Source organism: Callospermophilus lateralis, chromosome 3 (genome assembly GCF_048772815.1).
Source record: "Callospermophilus lateralis isolate mCalLat2 chromosome 3, mCalLat2.hap1, whole genome shotgun sequence".
In the NCBI taxonomy this organism is placed as follows: Eukaryota; Metazoa; Chordata; class Mammalia; order Rodentia; family Sciuridae; genus Callospermophilus; species Callospermophilus lateralis.
This window is the reverse complement of record NC_135307.1, coordinates 176,908,719-176,923,670: the sequence shown is the minus strand read 5'-3', so window position 1 is coordinate 176,923,670 and position 14,952 is coordinate 176,908,719. Positions and strand designations below refer to the sequence as shown.

Genomic DNA, 14,952 nt, shown 5'->3' with positions numbered 1-14,952 from the left:
AGGTATAGGGGGGTTGGGGATATAGCTCAGTTGTTAGAGGGCTTGCTTCACATGTACAAGACCCTGGGTTCAATCCCCAGCACCACAAAAAAAAAAAAAAAAAAAAAAAAAAAAAAGAATCAAGGTGTAGAATATTACTATCATCCTAAAATGAGATAACCACTGTGTTAATTTTTCATTATGTTTTTGACTGTTCTAGGATTTTGTATCTAGAATGATGCAATATGGATTGATGGTTCTATAAAGACATTGGAAACACTGAATTAGCACACATTGAACTAGTGATTCCTGAATCATTATGCCTAGGGGAGGGATGTTGGATTTCTACAAACCTCAAGTTTTTGTCATTGGACCATTACATAACCTTGTTTTATGTCTGTTTAAAGAAACCTGGTAGTGGACACCTCCACTGATTTTTTAAAAAATTTAGCGTTTTCCTTTTACACCACACATGCAATGAAATGTACAAATCTTATCTAAACATTTGCTGAATTTTGGTGAATATATAGAACTTTGTAAAACAAATGCCTACCAAGAATCAAGGTATAGCGGGCTGGGGACATAGCTCAGTTGGTAGAGGGCTTGCTTCACATGTATAAGACCCTGGGTTATTTAATAAATATTGTTGATTTGTTAACATTGAACTCCAGGCTAACAGTACTATCACTCAGGCCTGAATGAAGGTTTTCTAATACACATCTATATTAGAAAGTACATGTTCTTGTGCTTAGCAAGACTAGCCAGCACTTCAGCACTACACCTGGGGATCATTTTAAATAGTGAAAGTACTGACAAAAAGCACAAAAATGCAAAGATCATAGTGCTCAGTAGACTATAAGAAAGACACTTATTTGCAGTAGTACAGGTCATGAAGATAGAGAATGGCCTTATTCCACTGCAGGGTGGCTCAATTTTTTTGTCTCTCTGCCAAAAAAATACACATGTGCCTATAAAAAATGCCAGGACTATAAATTTGGGGCTTATAAATATTAGCAAGCAAGTGAATTTGCAAATACAGAATCTGTGAATAATGAGGATAGACTATATTCTTTATAGTAAAAGGCTTTTTTTTTTTACTTTATTTTACTTATTTATTTATGTGGTGCTGATGATCATTTGGTTTATTTATTTTTTTGTGATGATCAAACCCAATGCCTCACACATGTGAGGCAAGTGCTCTACCACTGAGCCACAACCCCAGCCCAGGAAGGGCTTTTTTTAAACTCAGAACAATGTTTTTGTTTGTGATTCATCCACATTGCCAGTTTTATTTCTTTTTATTGTTGAGTAATTTTTAATTGCTTGAGTATATGTTAGTTTGTTTATTCATCCTCATGTTGATGGATACCTGGATTTTTTCATGTTTTAGGCTATTATGAAGAAAGCTTCCATGAACATCTTGCATAAGTCTTTTTAAGAATATATACATTGGTTTCTCTTGGGTAAATACCAAGAAGTAGAATTTCTCAGTTATAGGATGTCTACATGTTTAATTTTTTTTTTTTTTGAGAGAGAGAGAGAGAGAGAGAGAATTTTAATATTTTTTAGTTTTCGGCGGACACAACATCTTTGTTTGTATGTGGTGCTGAGGATCTGAGGATCGAACCCGGGCCGTACCCATGCCAGGCGAGCGCGCTACCGCTTGAGCCACATCCCCAGCCCTACATGTTTAATTTTTTAAAAACTGCCAGATCATTTTTTGAAGTAATTGCTCCTTTTTACACACCCACCAGCAAAATAAGAAAGTTCCAGTTACTTTGTTTTCTCTTCAACTTTTGGTGTTATTAATCTTTTTTTTTAATATTGCACTTTTTAAATTTTTATTTTTAGTTGTTCATGACATAATACCTTTATTTTATTTATTTATTTTATGTGGTGGTGAGGATCGAACCCAGTGCCTCACACATGCAAGGCAAGTGCTCTACCACTGAGCTACAACCCCAACTCAGTCTTTTTAATTTCAGATATTTTGGGCCTGGAGATGTTGCTCAGTGGTAGAGCACTTGCCTAGCATGCATAAGGCCCTGGGTTTCATCCCACCACCACAAAAATAGATGAATAAATAGATAAAATAAAACCAGTGCCCAATTTTTTTAAAATTTTGAATTTTGATGGGTGTATAATGACAACTCATTGCAGTTTTAATTTGTACTTTCCTAGCACTCAGTGATGTTGAACGTTTTCATGTGACCATTTGCCATTCATATATTTTTATGAAGGGGTTTTCATGGCTTTTCCAGTCTTCAAAATTGAACTGTTTGGTTTTAAATTATTAGATTGTATAGTTTAAAAACATATCCTGGAACTGGGCATGATGGTACATACTTATAATTCCAGCAGCTCAGGAGGCTGAGGCAGGAGGACCACAAGTTCAAAGCCAGCCTCAGCAACTTAGCAAAGTCCTAAACAACTTAGCAAAACCCTGTCTCAAAATTAAAAATTAAAAAAATGGGCTGGAATATAGCTCAGTGGTTGAGCATCTCTGGGTTCAATCCCTGGCACCAAACAATAGCAACAACAACAAAAAACCCCAAAACAAAAAATCCCCCAACATATGCTGGATATGAATCATTTGTGACTCCCTGATTCATTTTCTTTCCTTTATTTACAAATACTTTGTTTTAGTCGGAGTTGGACACAATACCTTTATTTTTTATTTTTATGTGTTGCTGAGGATCAAACCCAGCACCTCACACATGTCAGGTGAGCATTCTACCTCTGAGCCACAACCCCAGCCTATGATTCATTTTCTTTTTTTTTGAATTTGTTTTTAAAGAGAGAGAGAGAGAGAGAAAGAGAAGAGAGGGAGAGAGAGAGAGAGAGAATTTTTTTAAATATTTATTTTTTTTTTAGTTTTTGGCGGACACAACATCTTTGTTTGTATGTGGTGCTGAGGATCGAACCTGGGCCTCATGCATGCCAGGCGAGCGCGCTACCGCTTGAGCCACATCCCCAGCCCCTCATTGGGGACTTTTAATAAAATATTTATAAATATTTTACCCAGACACTTTCACTGTTTTTAGTGAGAGGAAGATCTTAATTTCTAGCTCATGATATTACTCAAAATGGAATTGTGGGATGATGGCTTTGAATGGGGGAGGGAGAGGGTTAGGTTTGGGCTTCCTATCTAGCAGTTCTAGCAATTTTCTGAACTCTGTGATATTTAAAGTTCTACTATGTTCCATGCTCTGTATTAAGCCAAGGGGATCCAGCCCTTCTGATGTTCTTCACCTTTTGGGGCTTGTGTTTTAGTAAGAGAGGAATTATACATCTGTAAATGAATAAGAAAACTGGTTGTGACCTATAGGAATTGCCATGAGAGATGTTCCAGAGGCTAAGAGGGCAGGGGAGAACCTCCAGGCAGGAGTTCTCTGCAGAAACAACACTGACTAAAACCCAGAGGAAGGGGAAAATGGTTTTTCATAGTAGAAAATGGGTTGGGAGGAAAGACTGAAAGCAGGAAGACTTAGTAGGAACTGTTGCCATTGACTGTGGATGGTCTTGAAGTAGGATGGTAAGGACAGGAGAGAAGGGGGACAATGGCAGGACTTGGTGATTGGATGTTAGAGAAAACTGACATCTGCATCCGTATTTAACTGATGCAAATGGACATTTGGTGGGGAAACTGGGTAAGGATCAAACTCAGGAGGAGAGAAAGGTAAAGATATCAGATTGACACATGCTCCAACATGGTTGAACCTTGAGGTCATTGTTCTAAGTGAGATAAGCCAGGCACAAAAGGACCAAATGCTGAGGAATCCACTTGTACAAAGCACGTGGAATAGTCCAATTCATAGATGCAGAAAGTAGAAGGGTGGTAGCTGGGGCGGGGATGAAGTGGGAGAAGGAAGAGTTAGTGTTTAGTGGGAACAGAGTTCTGTTTTGCAAGATGAAAAGAGTTCTATACAAGTGCGGTGGCGCACGCCTGTGATCCCAGAAGCTCAGGAGACTGAGGCAGGAGGATCAAGACTTCAAAGCCAGCCTCAGCAATGGCGAGGCCCTAAGCAACTCAGTGAGACCCTGTCTGTAAAAAAAAATACAAAATAGGGCTGGGGATGTGGCTCAGTGGCCCAGTGACTCTGAGTTCAATTCCTGGTTCCCCCCATCCCCTGCCCCCCCCAAAAAAAAAAAACAGTTCTAGAGATGGATGGCAATGGTGGCTGCACAGCAGTGTGAATGCCACTGACCTCACACTTAAAATGCTTTTGGTGATATATATATATATATATATATATATATATATATATATATATATATATATATTTTTTTTTATATGTAACTTTATCACAATTTAAAAGAAGAACTGAGGTTGAACTATGAGTCTCAGGTGTTCTATGAGGCATCTGAGAGGAGACGTCAGGGGCACATGGCCACATGGATCTGGGGTTCAGGGGAGGTCAGGGCTGGGATGGATATTTGGTTTGTCTGTCTAGCCCAAGCTGTGGGAGCAGGTGGTCTCAGCTGCAGATGCCTGGATGACGCCTGTTCTCCACTGGCAGCCACAGCCGCCCCTCCCTGATGTGCTGGTCTGGATGCTCAGTGGGCGCCGCCGTGTGGCCTGTGCTCGGATCCCTGCCCAGGATGTGCTGTTCTCGGTGGTGGAGGAGGAGCGAGGCCGGGACTGTGGGAAGATCCAGAGTCTGCTGCTCACAGTGAGGGGGGCCCTGGGGTGAGGGTGCTGGGGAGAGTGGGGTGTGGCTCAGGGAAGATAGGGCCTCAAGAGTGGAGGCCGGTGGTTCCCAGCCAGGAGACCCTGAACTCTTTTCAGCTGCCCCAAAAAGCCAAAAGGAGATCATAGCTTTGCCCAGGTCAGCTTAGAAATGAAATAAATAGCAAAGTTGTTAGCCCTCGGCCTGCACTGGCTCTTTTGCTGACTAGGCTCTGATACATGGCAGAGTGATGAGAGAGAGAGAGAGAGAGAGAGAGATTAGTCAGTCTCTTATAAGGGTAACTGATAGTCAGGCAAAATATTTCTAAATGAGGCATCCCTAAACAAGTTATCAAAAGGGATCTCTAATGGTGAATTGTTGTGACTCTTGGAATTGGGGACAGGGAATATATTGAGGGTGGAGGGAACAAAAGAGGGAGGGCAGAGGTCAGAGTGTAGCTTTGGGATTGGAGTTTTGGGGAAGTGACAGCATTAGCCAGGAGGTGTAGGGACAGGGTATGGGGTGCAGGGCATGAAGTGGTGTGCAAAAGTGGAGGCAAGAGGAACTGCTTTTTGGACTGAAGTCCTCCTCTGTTCCAGACTCTGTTGTAGCCCTGGGGATCCAGCCCTTGCCATGTTCCTCATCTTTTTGGAGGGTGGGATTTCGTAAGGGAGACTATACATCTATAAATGAGTAAGAAGAATAGTCACAACCTATAGGAATTGCCAAGAAAGATGTTACAGAGACCAAGGGGGTGGGGAAAACCTGCTCAGATAAGATGGCCAGGGACATCTCTACAGAAACAACCTTGAATCTAAAACCCAGAGGATGGGGAGAAGCCAGTGTGGAACTTGGGCACAGTTTGACTGTAAGAGCAGGGTGTGCCTTGGAGCCACAGGATTTTTGGGCCGAGCTGGGGTAAGAAGAGCAGGCCTCTGAGGCCCCAACATGCCTCCTTCCCACACAGGCACCAGGGGCAGCTCCTGGGGAGGTCTGTGCCAAGCTGGAGCTCTTCCTGTGGCTGGGGCTGGGCAAGCAAGCCAAGGCCTGCACCTCCGAGCTGCCCTCAGACCTGCTGCCTGAGCCTTCGGTGGGGTTGCCCCACAGCCTGTACCGGGATGGTGAGTGCAAGGCTGGGCGGGGCAGGCACAGGGCTCACCTCACTATTTGCCCAAGGTGGGAGCTCATGAGTCATGGGAGGGGTCGCCTGAATGGGCATGGCACCTTCCTTTCCCACACCCCAGACTTCAGCTACTTCCAGCTCCGTGCTCACCTATATCAGGCCCGAGGTGTGTTGGCAGCAGATGACAGTGGCCTCTCTGACCCCTTTGCTAGAGTCCTCATCTCTACCCAGTGCCAGACCACACGGGTAAGGGCCAGGCTGGGGTATGTCTGAAGATCCTGGGGCACAAGGTGGAGTGGGACTGTGCTTTTCCTTATGGCCCTAAGTCTCTGCCCACTTTTCAGGGCAGAACAGTGGATAGGACCAAGCTGTTGTAGCTGGTGGTGGAGAACCCAAGGTCTCAGGGGAAAGGAGTCATTTCCTGGGGTTAACTTTAGAATAGGTTCTGAAGGTAGCAGATTACAGTAGGGAGAGCCAGGGCTGGGAGGGGCAGCCTGACGCCGATGGAGGATGTTGGTCTTCATCTATCCCGATTCTTTCATGAAATATAAAATAAATAAAAAGAGCTAAGGATTGTGGCTCAGTAGTTAAGTACCCCTGAGAATACCCTCCAGAGAATACAGGCTGAAGCACAAAAATAGAATACCATTTTAGAGCAGGAATGCCCACCTGGCACACATGTGGGGAGCTGCCTGCTGACACCTGCCACTGCCCCCTTCTCTCCATGGCCCCCAAGGTTCTGGAGCAGACGCTGAGCCCTCTGTGGGATGAACTCTTGGTATTTGACCAGCTGATCGTGGACGGGAGGCGGGAGCACTTGCAGGAGGAGCCTCCGTTAGTGGTTGTCAGTGTCTTTGATCACAATAAGTTTGTGAGTTCATGCGGCCCCACCTGGGCTCTTGTCTGCCCCTGCTTCTTGATGTCCCTCTTCTGAGTATCTTTTGTTTTTATCACCCTGACCCTCTCCCAGGGCCCCCCAGTGTTCCTGGGCAGGGCACTGGCTGCCCCCAGGGTAAAGCTGGTAGAGGAGCCATACCAGTACCCTGAGCTACAGTTCTTTTCCATGAGGAAGGGACCCCGGGCAGCTGGAGAGCTCATTGCCACCTTTGAACTCATTGAACTGGACTACCGTGGCGGACTTGAGGTCAGAGTACGGAGGCCCACCTGGCACAGGCTGTGGGCCTATCTTGTTATTCATCGAGCCCCAGGGGATATAAAACATGGGTATAATCCCAGCGGATGGGGAGGCTAAGGCAAGAGATCACCAGTTCAAAACCAGCCTCAGCAACTTAGCAAGGCCCTAAGCAACTCCTCGAGACCCTGTCTCTAAATAAAATATAAAAAGAGCTAGGGATGTGGCTCAGTGAGTGCCCCCTGAGAATACCCTCCAGAGAATACAGGCTGGAGGTCTGTCGTGGGGTCACTCATTGGGAACATCACGAGTGGTCATACTGTGGGATTGCCTCACCAGGCCTTCAACCCCAGAGAGCCCTGGCTATGGTCCTTCTGGTGCCATCCCGTCCTACCCACCAGCCCCCCTGTATATGCTGCTTTTCAAGAGCCACTCCCTCTCCCAGCCTTGCTGGCTCCTGGGCACTGCACTGCACCAGGGGCTCTCGGCCTCCCTTCCCCAAGCCCAGGCTTTCTCTCCTTTGGCCTGATTCCTCTTTGACCTCTGACCTCTTTTCCTCTGCAGCCCTCAGTGCCCAGTGATGTGGAGCCCCAGGATCTGACACCCCTGGTCGAGCCCCTTTCCGGACGCCTGTCCCTGCCACCCAACGTGCGCCCAGTGCTCAGGGAGTTCCGTGTTGAGGTAGCACCAGGCACAACGTCTTCCTGCCCCCTCACATGGGTCCTCTTGTCAGGTGCAGGCCCCTCACTCTCCCACTTCCTGACCCTAGGTGCTATTCTGGGGTCTTAGGGGCCTCGGTCGTGTGCACCTGTTTGAGGTGGAGCAGCCCCAGGTCGTGCTGGAAGTGGCTGGGCGACGTGTGGAATCTGAGGTCCTGGCCAGCTACCGTGAGAACCCCAATTTCACTGAGCTTGTCACACATCTGACGGTGGTGAGCCGTGGGCTGGGGACAAGGAATTTGGGGCAGAGAAGTGAAAGAGGGCAGTGGGCGGTGAATTTCCACCTGGTTATCTTAGATCCAAACAGAAGACTTATGTGTGTTTTGTGTATGTGTGTGTGTGTGTGTGTGTGTGTGTGTGTGTGTGAGAGAGAGAGAGAGAGAGAGAGAGAGAGAGAGAGAGAATTCTTGAGGACTGAATTGAACCCCCAGGAGCTTTATTGCTGAGCTACATTCCCAGCCCCTTTTCATTTTTTCAGACAGAGTCTCCCTAAATCACCCAGGCCGGCCTCAAATTTATAATCTTCCTGCCTTAGCCTCCCAAGTCTCTGGGATTGCAGGCATGTGCCATGGTACCTGGCTTAGCAAGTTCTCTATAGAGGGCCAGATACTAACTATTTTAGCCTTTATGGGCCATCAGTCTCAGCTGCAACCGGTCAACTCTGCCATTGCTGCATGAAAACAACCCTAGATAACATGCAAGTGAATACGTTTGACTGTGTTCCGAGGAAATTTTATAAAAACTGGCAGTGGGCCAGACTTGGTCTATGGGCTGTGGTTTGCTGATCTCTGCATTAATCTGCTGCTCTCTTGGCTCTTTTGAATGAGTGGACAAACAGGGCTGAGAAGAAAAACACATTGTATAATATGCCATTACCATTCGATAGGTCAAATTCTGACAGTGCCACTTAAGATCTTACCAAATCACGTGTTTTACCTGAGCTTCAGTTTTTCTATGTGTAAAATGGGTACAAAAGTAAAAGGGGCTCCAGTGATGTGGAGCCCCAGGATCTGATACCCCTGGTCGAGCCCCTGAGCACTGGGCGTACGTTGGGTGGCAGGGACAGGCCACCCAATCACAGCTGCTCGGAGGCTGAGGCAGGAGGATTGTGAGTTCAAAGCCAGCCTCGGCAACAGCGATTGCTTGGTAAGCAACTCAGTGAGACCCTGTCTCTAATTAAAACACAAAATAAAGCTGGGATGTGGCTCAGCCATTTTGGCTGCACTCCCATATACTTTAGACTAGATAATTCATAAACAAGAAAAATTTGTCACTGTTCTAGAGGCTGGTCGGGCAAGGTAGCACATACCTGTAATCCCAGTGACTCGGGAGGCTAAGGGATGAGAATCACAAGTTAGAGGACAGCCTCAGCAATTTATTGAGGCCCTAAGCAACTTTTTTTTTTAATATTTATTTATTTTTTTAGTTATCGGCAGACACAACATCTTTGTTGGTATGTGGTGCTGAGGATCGAACCCGGGCCGCACGCATGCCAGATGGGCGAACTACCGCTTGAGCCACATCCCCAGCCCCCTAAGCAACTTATTGAGACCCTGTGTGAAAATAGAAAGCAGAAAGGGCTGGGATGTGGCTCAGTGGGTTGATTCAGCACCCCTGGGTTTAATCCTCAGAGCCAAAAACAAAACAGTTCTAGAGACTGAGAAGTCCAAGGTCAAGGCACAAGCAGATTTGGTGTCTAAAGAGAGCCTGCTCTTCATAAATAGCACCTTCAGTGTGTACTGTCATGGTGGGATGGCAAAAATAGGAAGGGACTCCCTCAGGACTTTTTTGTAAGGGTCCTAATCCATTCAGGAAGACTCTGCCCCCATGACCTAATATCTCCCGAAGGCCCTACCTTAATACCATCAGTTTGGTTAGGATTGAATGTATGAATTTTGGAGAAATACATACCTTCAGACCACAGCAAGGTGTTTCCTCTCATTTCATACTTCATGGTACAAACTAGGAAACACACATTCCTCTTTCCACTATGCACTTAAGAAGATGTGCATTTTTCTGTTGTTGCATGGTATTCTGTAGATATCAGTTGTGTTGAGTTTTACTTGATAATGTTATTAGAACCTCTTGACCAGTCATGGAGGTGCACACCTGTAATCCAAAGTGCCTCAGGAGGCTGAGACAGGAGGATTTCGAGTTCACGGCCAGCCTCAGCAAAAGTGAGGCACTAAGCAACTCAGTGAGACCCTGTCTCTAAATAAAATATAAAATAGGGCTGGGGATGTGCTCAGTGGTCAAGTGCCCCTGAATTCAATCCCCAATACCAAAAAAAAAAAAAAAAAAAAGAATCTCTTGAACAGGCCTCCTTGATAGCTTTCTGTCTAATTGTTATATCCATTATTGAGAATAGGGTATTGAAGTTTCTGACTTCTATTGTTGGATTGTCTATTTCTCCCTTCAATTTTACTTTTTTGTTGTTGTTGTTTGTTTGCTGAAGATCAAACCTAGAACACTACATATGCTAGATGAGTGCTCTACCACTGAGCTACACCCCTGGATCCATCTGTCACTTTTTACTTATTGTGATTTAAAGTTCTGTTGTTAAGTGCATATGTGATTATAATTGTGATATAGTCTAATTAACATTTACCATTGTAAAACAAGCCTCTTTGTCTCTAGTAAAAACTTTTGTCTTAAGGTATATTTTCTCTGATAATATAGCAACTCCAGGTGTCTATGGTTGCTGTTTGCATGATTTATCTTTGTCCATTCTTTCACTTTCAACCTACATGTGCCTGAATCTCGAGAGTATCTCTTAGCATGGAGTTGCATCTTTTTTTTTCCCATTTAGTTGTCAAGTTCTATATTTTTATTGGCATGTTTAATATAATAACATTATTATTGTTATTGGTACGATTTACTTACATCCACTATTTTGTAATTTGTTTTCTATGCTTTGTGTGTTTTGGGGGCTTCTTTACTGCCTTCTCTTTCATTAAGTAGATATTCCTTTGTATACTGCTTTAATTGCTTTATTGATTTTTATTTAGTATTTGCTCTAGAGGTAACAATGTGCATATTGATTTTTCACAATCTATTTCAGATTAATAATTTAATTCCAGTAAAATATAGAATTTTTTTTCCAGTGGAGCTCCATTCTTTCATCTTTTCTTTGTGCTATAATTGTCACATATGTAAAAAATAAAGTCAGTCATCCAGTACTGTAATTAGTGTCTTTTCCTCCCTTAGGATCCATTGATAGATATAGAATTACTGGGTTAAAGGCCATATATAATTTAATGGTTCTAAATCTATATTAGCAAATTAAGCACTGGTACTTTACATAAGAATAACAACAGCAACCCTGTATTTCTTTTTTTTTTAAATATATTTATTTATTTTTCTAGGTGTAGATGGACACAACACAATGCCTTTATTTTTATGAGTTATTGAGGATCGAACCCGGGAGTAGTGGTCACTTCTGTGATCTCAGCCACTTGGGAGGCTGAGGCAAGAGGATTGCAAGTTCAAGGCCAGACTGGGCAACTTAGCGAAAACCTGTCTCAAAATATAATAAAAAGGGCCAGACACGGTGGTGCACACCTGTAATCCCAGTGGCTCCAAAGGCTAAAGTAGGAGGATCACCAGTTCAAAGCCAGCCTCAGCAACTTAGTGAGGCCCTAGGCAACTCAGCGAGACCCTGTCTCCAATAAAATTCCAAAAAGGACTGGGGGTGTGGCTCAGTGGTTAAGTGCCCTTGGGTTCAATCCCTGGCACACACACACAAAAAAAAAAAAAAAAAAAAAAAAGGGAGAGAGAGAAAAAAAGAAAAAAAATGTATATATACATATATGTATAGTAAAAAAGGGCTGGGGAATAGAGTGCTTGCCTAATGTGCAGAATCCTAAATTCAATCACAGTATCACAAAAGAAAGAAAAGAAAAGATAAAGAAAAGAAAAAGACTATTGTAAATATCACATGACATAATAGATACAAAAATACTTTCTGATAACACTACAAAGTGCTATCAGAAATATAGGGTTGTTGGCTGGGATTGTGGCTCAGTGGTAGAGCGTTTACAACAGTCTTTTGAACCGGGATTGTGTGGCTTTTTCACATGGGACACAGAATCAGAAAGCAGTGACTTAACAGAGATGACGTGGTGGAGCTGTGGTAGAGCTGGACCTGGGGGTCAAGTGTGGACCTGCTTCTTTCCTGCCTGCCTCTGGGCTGCTTTTCCCTTTTCCCAGTTCTCTGGAGACACAGTTCCTCTTTCCCTTCCCCAGGACTTGCCAGAGCAGCCTTACCTGCAGCCCCCACTCAGCATCCTGGTGATTGAGCGCCGGGCCTTTGGCCGCACAGTCCTTGTGGGGTCCCACATTGTTCCCCACATGCTGCGGTTCATACTTCAGGGTCATGAGGATCCCTCTGAAGAGGAAGGAGTGGAGGAGGAGGCGGGAGACCTGGTACCCAAGGAACCTCAAGGTAAGGGGCCCTCTGCTAGGACTGTGAGACAGAACCCCCCTGGTTCCTGGTAGAGATGGCCCCTGGGACCTCCAATGGGGCACTGATGTGACTTCTACTTGTCTGACCTCCTGTGGTGCCACTTCCCGGCTTTCAGGACAGAAGGCCCTGGATTCCCTTTTGGCCAACTCTGGGAGATCCACACAGCTCCTGAAGGTGATAGGGGCTGGAGAAGGGAGGACAAGGAGCTGGCAGGGCTTGGGTGGTGCTGGGTTGGAGCGACTGGGGCCTCTCTCCCTCAGGCTCCCCTGAAGAAGCTCCCCCTAGGAGGCCTCCTGAGTCTAGGCCCAGAACTGGAGGAGGACATCCCGGATCCTGAAGAGCTCGACTGGTGGTCCAAGTACTACGCTTCACTGCAGGAGCTCCAGGGGCAGGTGGGACAGGGAAGGTCCCAGGGTGGGAGCTGGGTCGCAGCTACTTAGGAGGCTGAGGCAGGAGGATTGTAGGTTCAAGGCCAGCCTGGGCAATGGAGCAATGGAGTACACTTACCTAGGAGGATTGCGCGTTCAAAGCCAGCCTCAACAACAGCTAGGCACTAAGCAACTCAGTGAGACCCTGTCTCTAAATAAAACACCAAATAGGGCTGGGTATGTGGCTCATTGTTTGAGTGCCCCTTGAGTTCAATCCCCATTAATATCACCCCCAACACACATACACACACACACACAAAAAAAAACTGGAGGACACTTGCCTAGTATGTGTGGGCCCTGGCTTCACCAAAAAAAAAAAAAAAAAAAAAAAAAGAATGATTTTAGCAAACATGGAGCTCTGTAGTTTTTCAGAGCTTCTTATTATAGTCATCTTTTCTTTACTACAATCTTAGAAGATGGGATTATTATAGCTTCATTATCTGGAGCTTTGTTGTCCAATAGAAATATAATGCAAGACATAAGTATAATCATTTTCCCCCCCCAGGTACTAGGAATAGAACCGAGGGGGCTCTACTGCTGAGCTACATCCCCAGCCCTGTTTATTTGTTTTTTATTTATTTACTGCAGTACTGAGGATTGAACCCAGAGCCTCGTGCATGCCAGGCAAGCACTCTACCACTGAACTACATCCCCAGCACCTGACATATATGTAATCTTAATTTTTATACTTATCACATTAAAATAAAGGAACAGGAAAAGGAAACAGGTGTTTCCCTGTAAAAGGAAACAGGTGAAGCTGGGCATGGTGGCACACACCAGTAATCCCAGTGGCTCAGGAAGCTGAGGCAAGAGGATAGCAAGTTCAGAGCCAGCCTCAGCAACTTAAGGAGGTTCTAAGCAACTCAGTGCAACTCTGTTTCAAAAAATAAAAAGGATTGGGCATGTGGCTCAGTAGTTAAGCACCCCTGTTCAATCCCTGGTCCTGGAAAAAAAATTAAAATGAGCTATTTTACATTCTCATGTTACAGCAAGTCTTTAAAACCTGCTGTGTATTTTATACTTCAGCACATCTCAGCTTACACTAGCCACATTTCATATGCTTAGTAGCACCATGTGGCTGCTCTGTGTTGATCATGCAGGAGTAGATAATAATTATAAGTTTTGAAAAAGAAGTGTCTTGCCGGGTACAGTGGCACACGCCTGTTATTCCAGTGGCTCACGCCTGTTATCCCAGTGGCTCAGGAGGCTGAGGCAGCAGGATCAAGCCTTCAAAGCCAGCCTCAGCAATAGCCAAGTGCTAAACAACTGAGTGAGACCCTGTCTTTAAATTAAAAAAAAAAAAGGCTAGGGGTGTGGCTCAGTGGTTGAGTGCTCCTGAGTCCAATCCCTGGTACCCTCCACCCCCAAAATGAAGCGCCTTAACACAGCTGGAACTTGAACCAAGTTTCCCCCGTTACTATCCCAGAAAAGGAGTAGACTAAGGAGTGAAGAGGGTAGGGAAGAGTCTCTGAATTGTGCTTTGATTTCAGCCCAATCTTGATGAGGATGAAATGGATGAACCTGGGGATTCCGGTAAGTGATTGAGGTTTTCGCTTTTGCTCCATCTGTCCCTCCCCCCACCTCTACCCCACCAGATATTCCTGACCTGAGACATTTCTGCTGTTTCCAGATGGGGTCAACCTCATTTCTGTGGAGGGGGAGGCCAAGGACCAGGGTGAGGTTGATGTCAAAGGCTCTGTATCTCAGAAAAGAGCAATCGCCACCCTGAAGGTGACTGGTGCTGGGAAGAGGGGAGTCTCTGGGTTCTGGTTGCCAGGCTGTCTCTGAGGCCCTCCCCTTTCAGATCTACACTAGCTCCCTGGAGGAGGAGTTTCACCACTTTGAAGACTGGCTGAATGTGTTTCCCCTCTACCGAGGGCAAGGGGGCCAGGATGGAGATGCAGGGGAAGAAGGGTCTGGACATCTTGTGGGCAAGTTCAAGGCATGTTTGGGGAAGGAAAGGGGGACCAGGGAGCACAGACAGGGATTCAGGAAGAAAACTTTCTTACCAGGGCCTTCTCGGTCTCTCTCCACTCCAGGGCTCCTTTCTCATTTATCCTGAGTCAGAGGCAAAGTCATATGCTGAGCCCCAGATCTCCCGGGGCATCCCACAGAATCGGCCCATCAAGCTCCTGGTCAGAGTGTATGTTGTAAAGGTGAGTGTCTCCAACACCAGCAGAGAAAAGTTGCTTGGCGCCTAGCTTTTGCTGAGGCTGGTTTTGAATTTGTAATCCTCCTGCCTCAGCCTCCCAAGCAGCTGGGATTACAGGCATGTGCCACTATACTTTACATGTCTTCATTTTTTAGACAGGAAAGCTTAGACACAAAATTACGGAGACTCTCCAGGGTTACAAAACTTGTTTATTGTAGAGCTAAAATTTAGAGTGTAGGGCTCCTGACTCCGGTTCCCAGTTCTGGTCCAATGGCCTGGGAATG

The 14,952-nt window shown here is 45.4% G+C and overlaps 1 protein-coding gene across 1 annotated transcript in view; it reads left to right on the top strand.

Moving 5' to 3' along the window:
- LOC143394910 (fer-1-like protein 4) overlaps positions 1-14,952 on the top strand; it is a 40,832-nt gene that overhangs the window by 14,341 nt on the left and 11,539 nt on the right. Inside the window, exons 22-35 of the mRNA XM_076849478.1 lie at positions 4,500-4,652; positions 5,617-5,770; positions 5,894-6,018; positions 6,509-6,643; positions 6,743-6,916; positions 7,469-7,585; positions 7,674-7,835; positions 11,869-12,067; positions 12,204-12,262; positions 12,349-12,480; positions 14,007-14,049; positions 14,147-14,247; positions 14,321-14,458; positions 14,556-14,672. Of these exons, the coding sequence (XP_076705593.1) occupies positions 4,500-4,652; positions 5,617-5,770; positions 5,894-6,018; positions 6,509-6,643; positions 6,743-6,916; positions 7,469-7,585; positions 7,674-7,835; positions 11,869-12,067; positions 12,204-12,262; positions 12,349-12,480; positions 14,007-14,049; positions 14,147-14,247; positions 14,321-14,458; positions 14,556-14,672 (1,809 nt within the window). The remainder of the gene's footprint in view (positions 1-4,499; positions 4,653-5,616; positions 5,771-5,893; positions 6,019-6,508; positions 6,644-6,742; positions 6,917-7,468; positions 7,586-7,673; positions 7,836-11,868; positions 12,068-12,203; positions 12,263-12,348; positions 12,481-14,006; positions 14,050-14,146; positions 14,248-14,320; positions 14,459-14,555; positions 14,673-14,952) is intronic.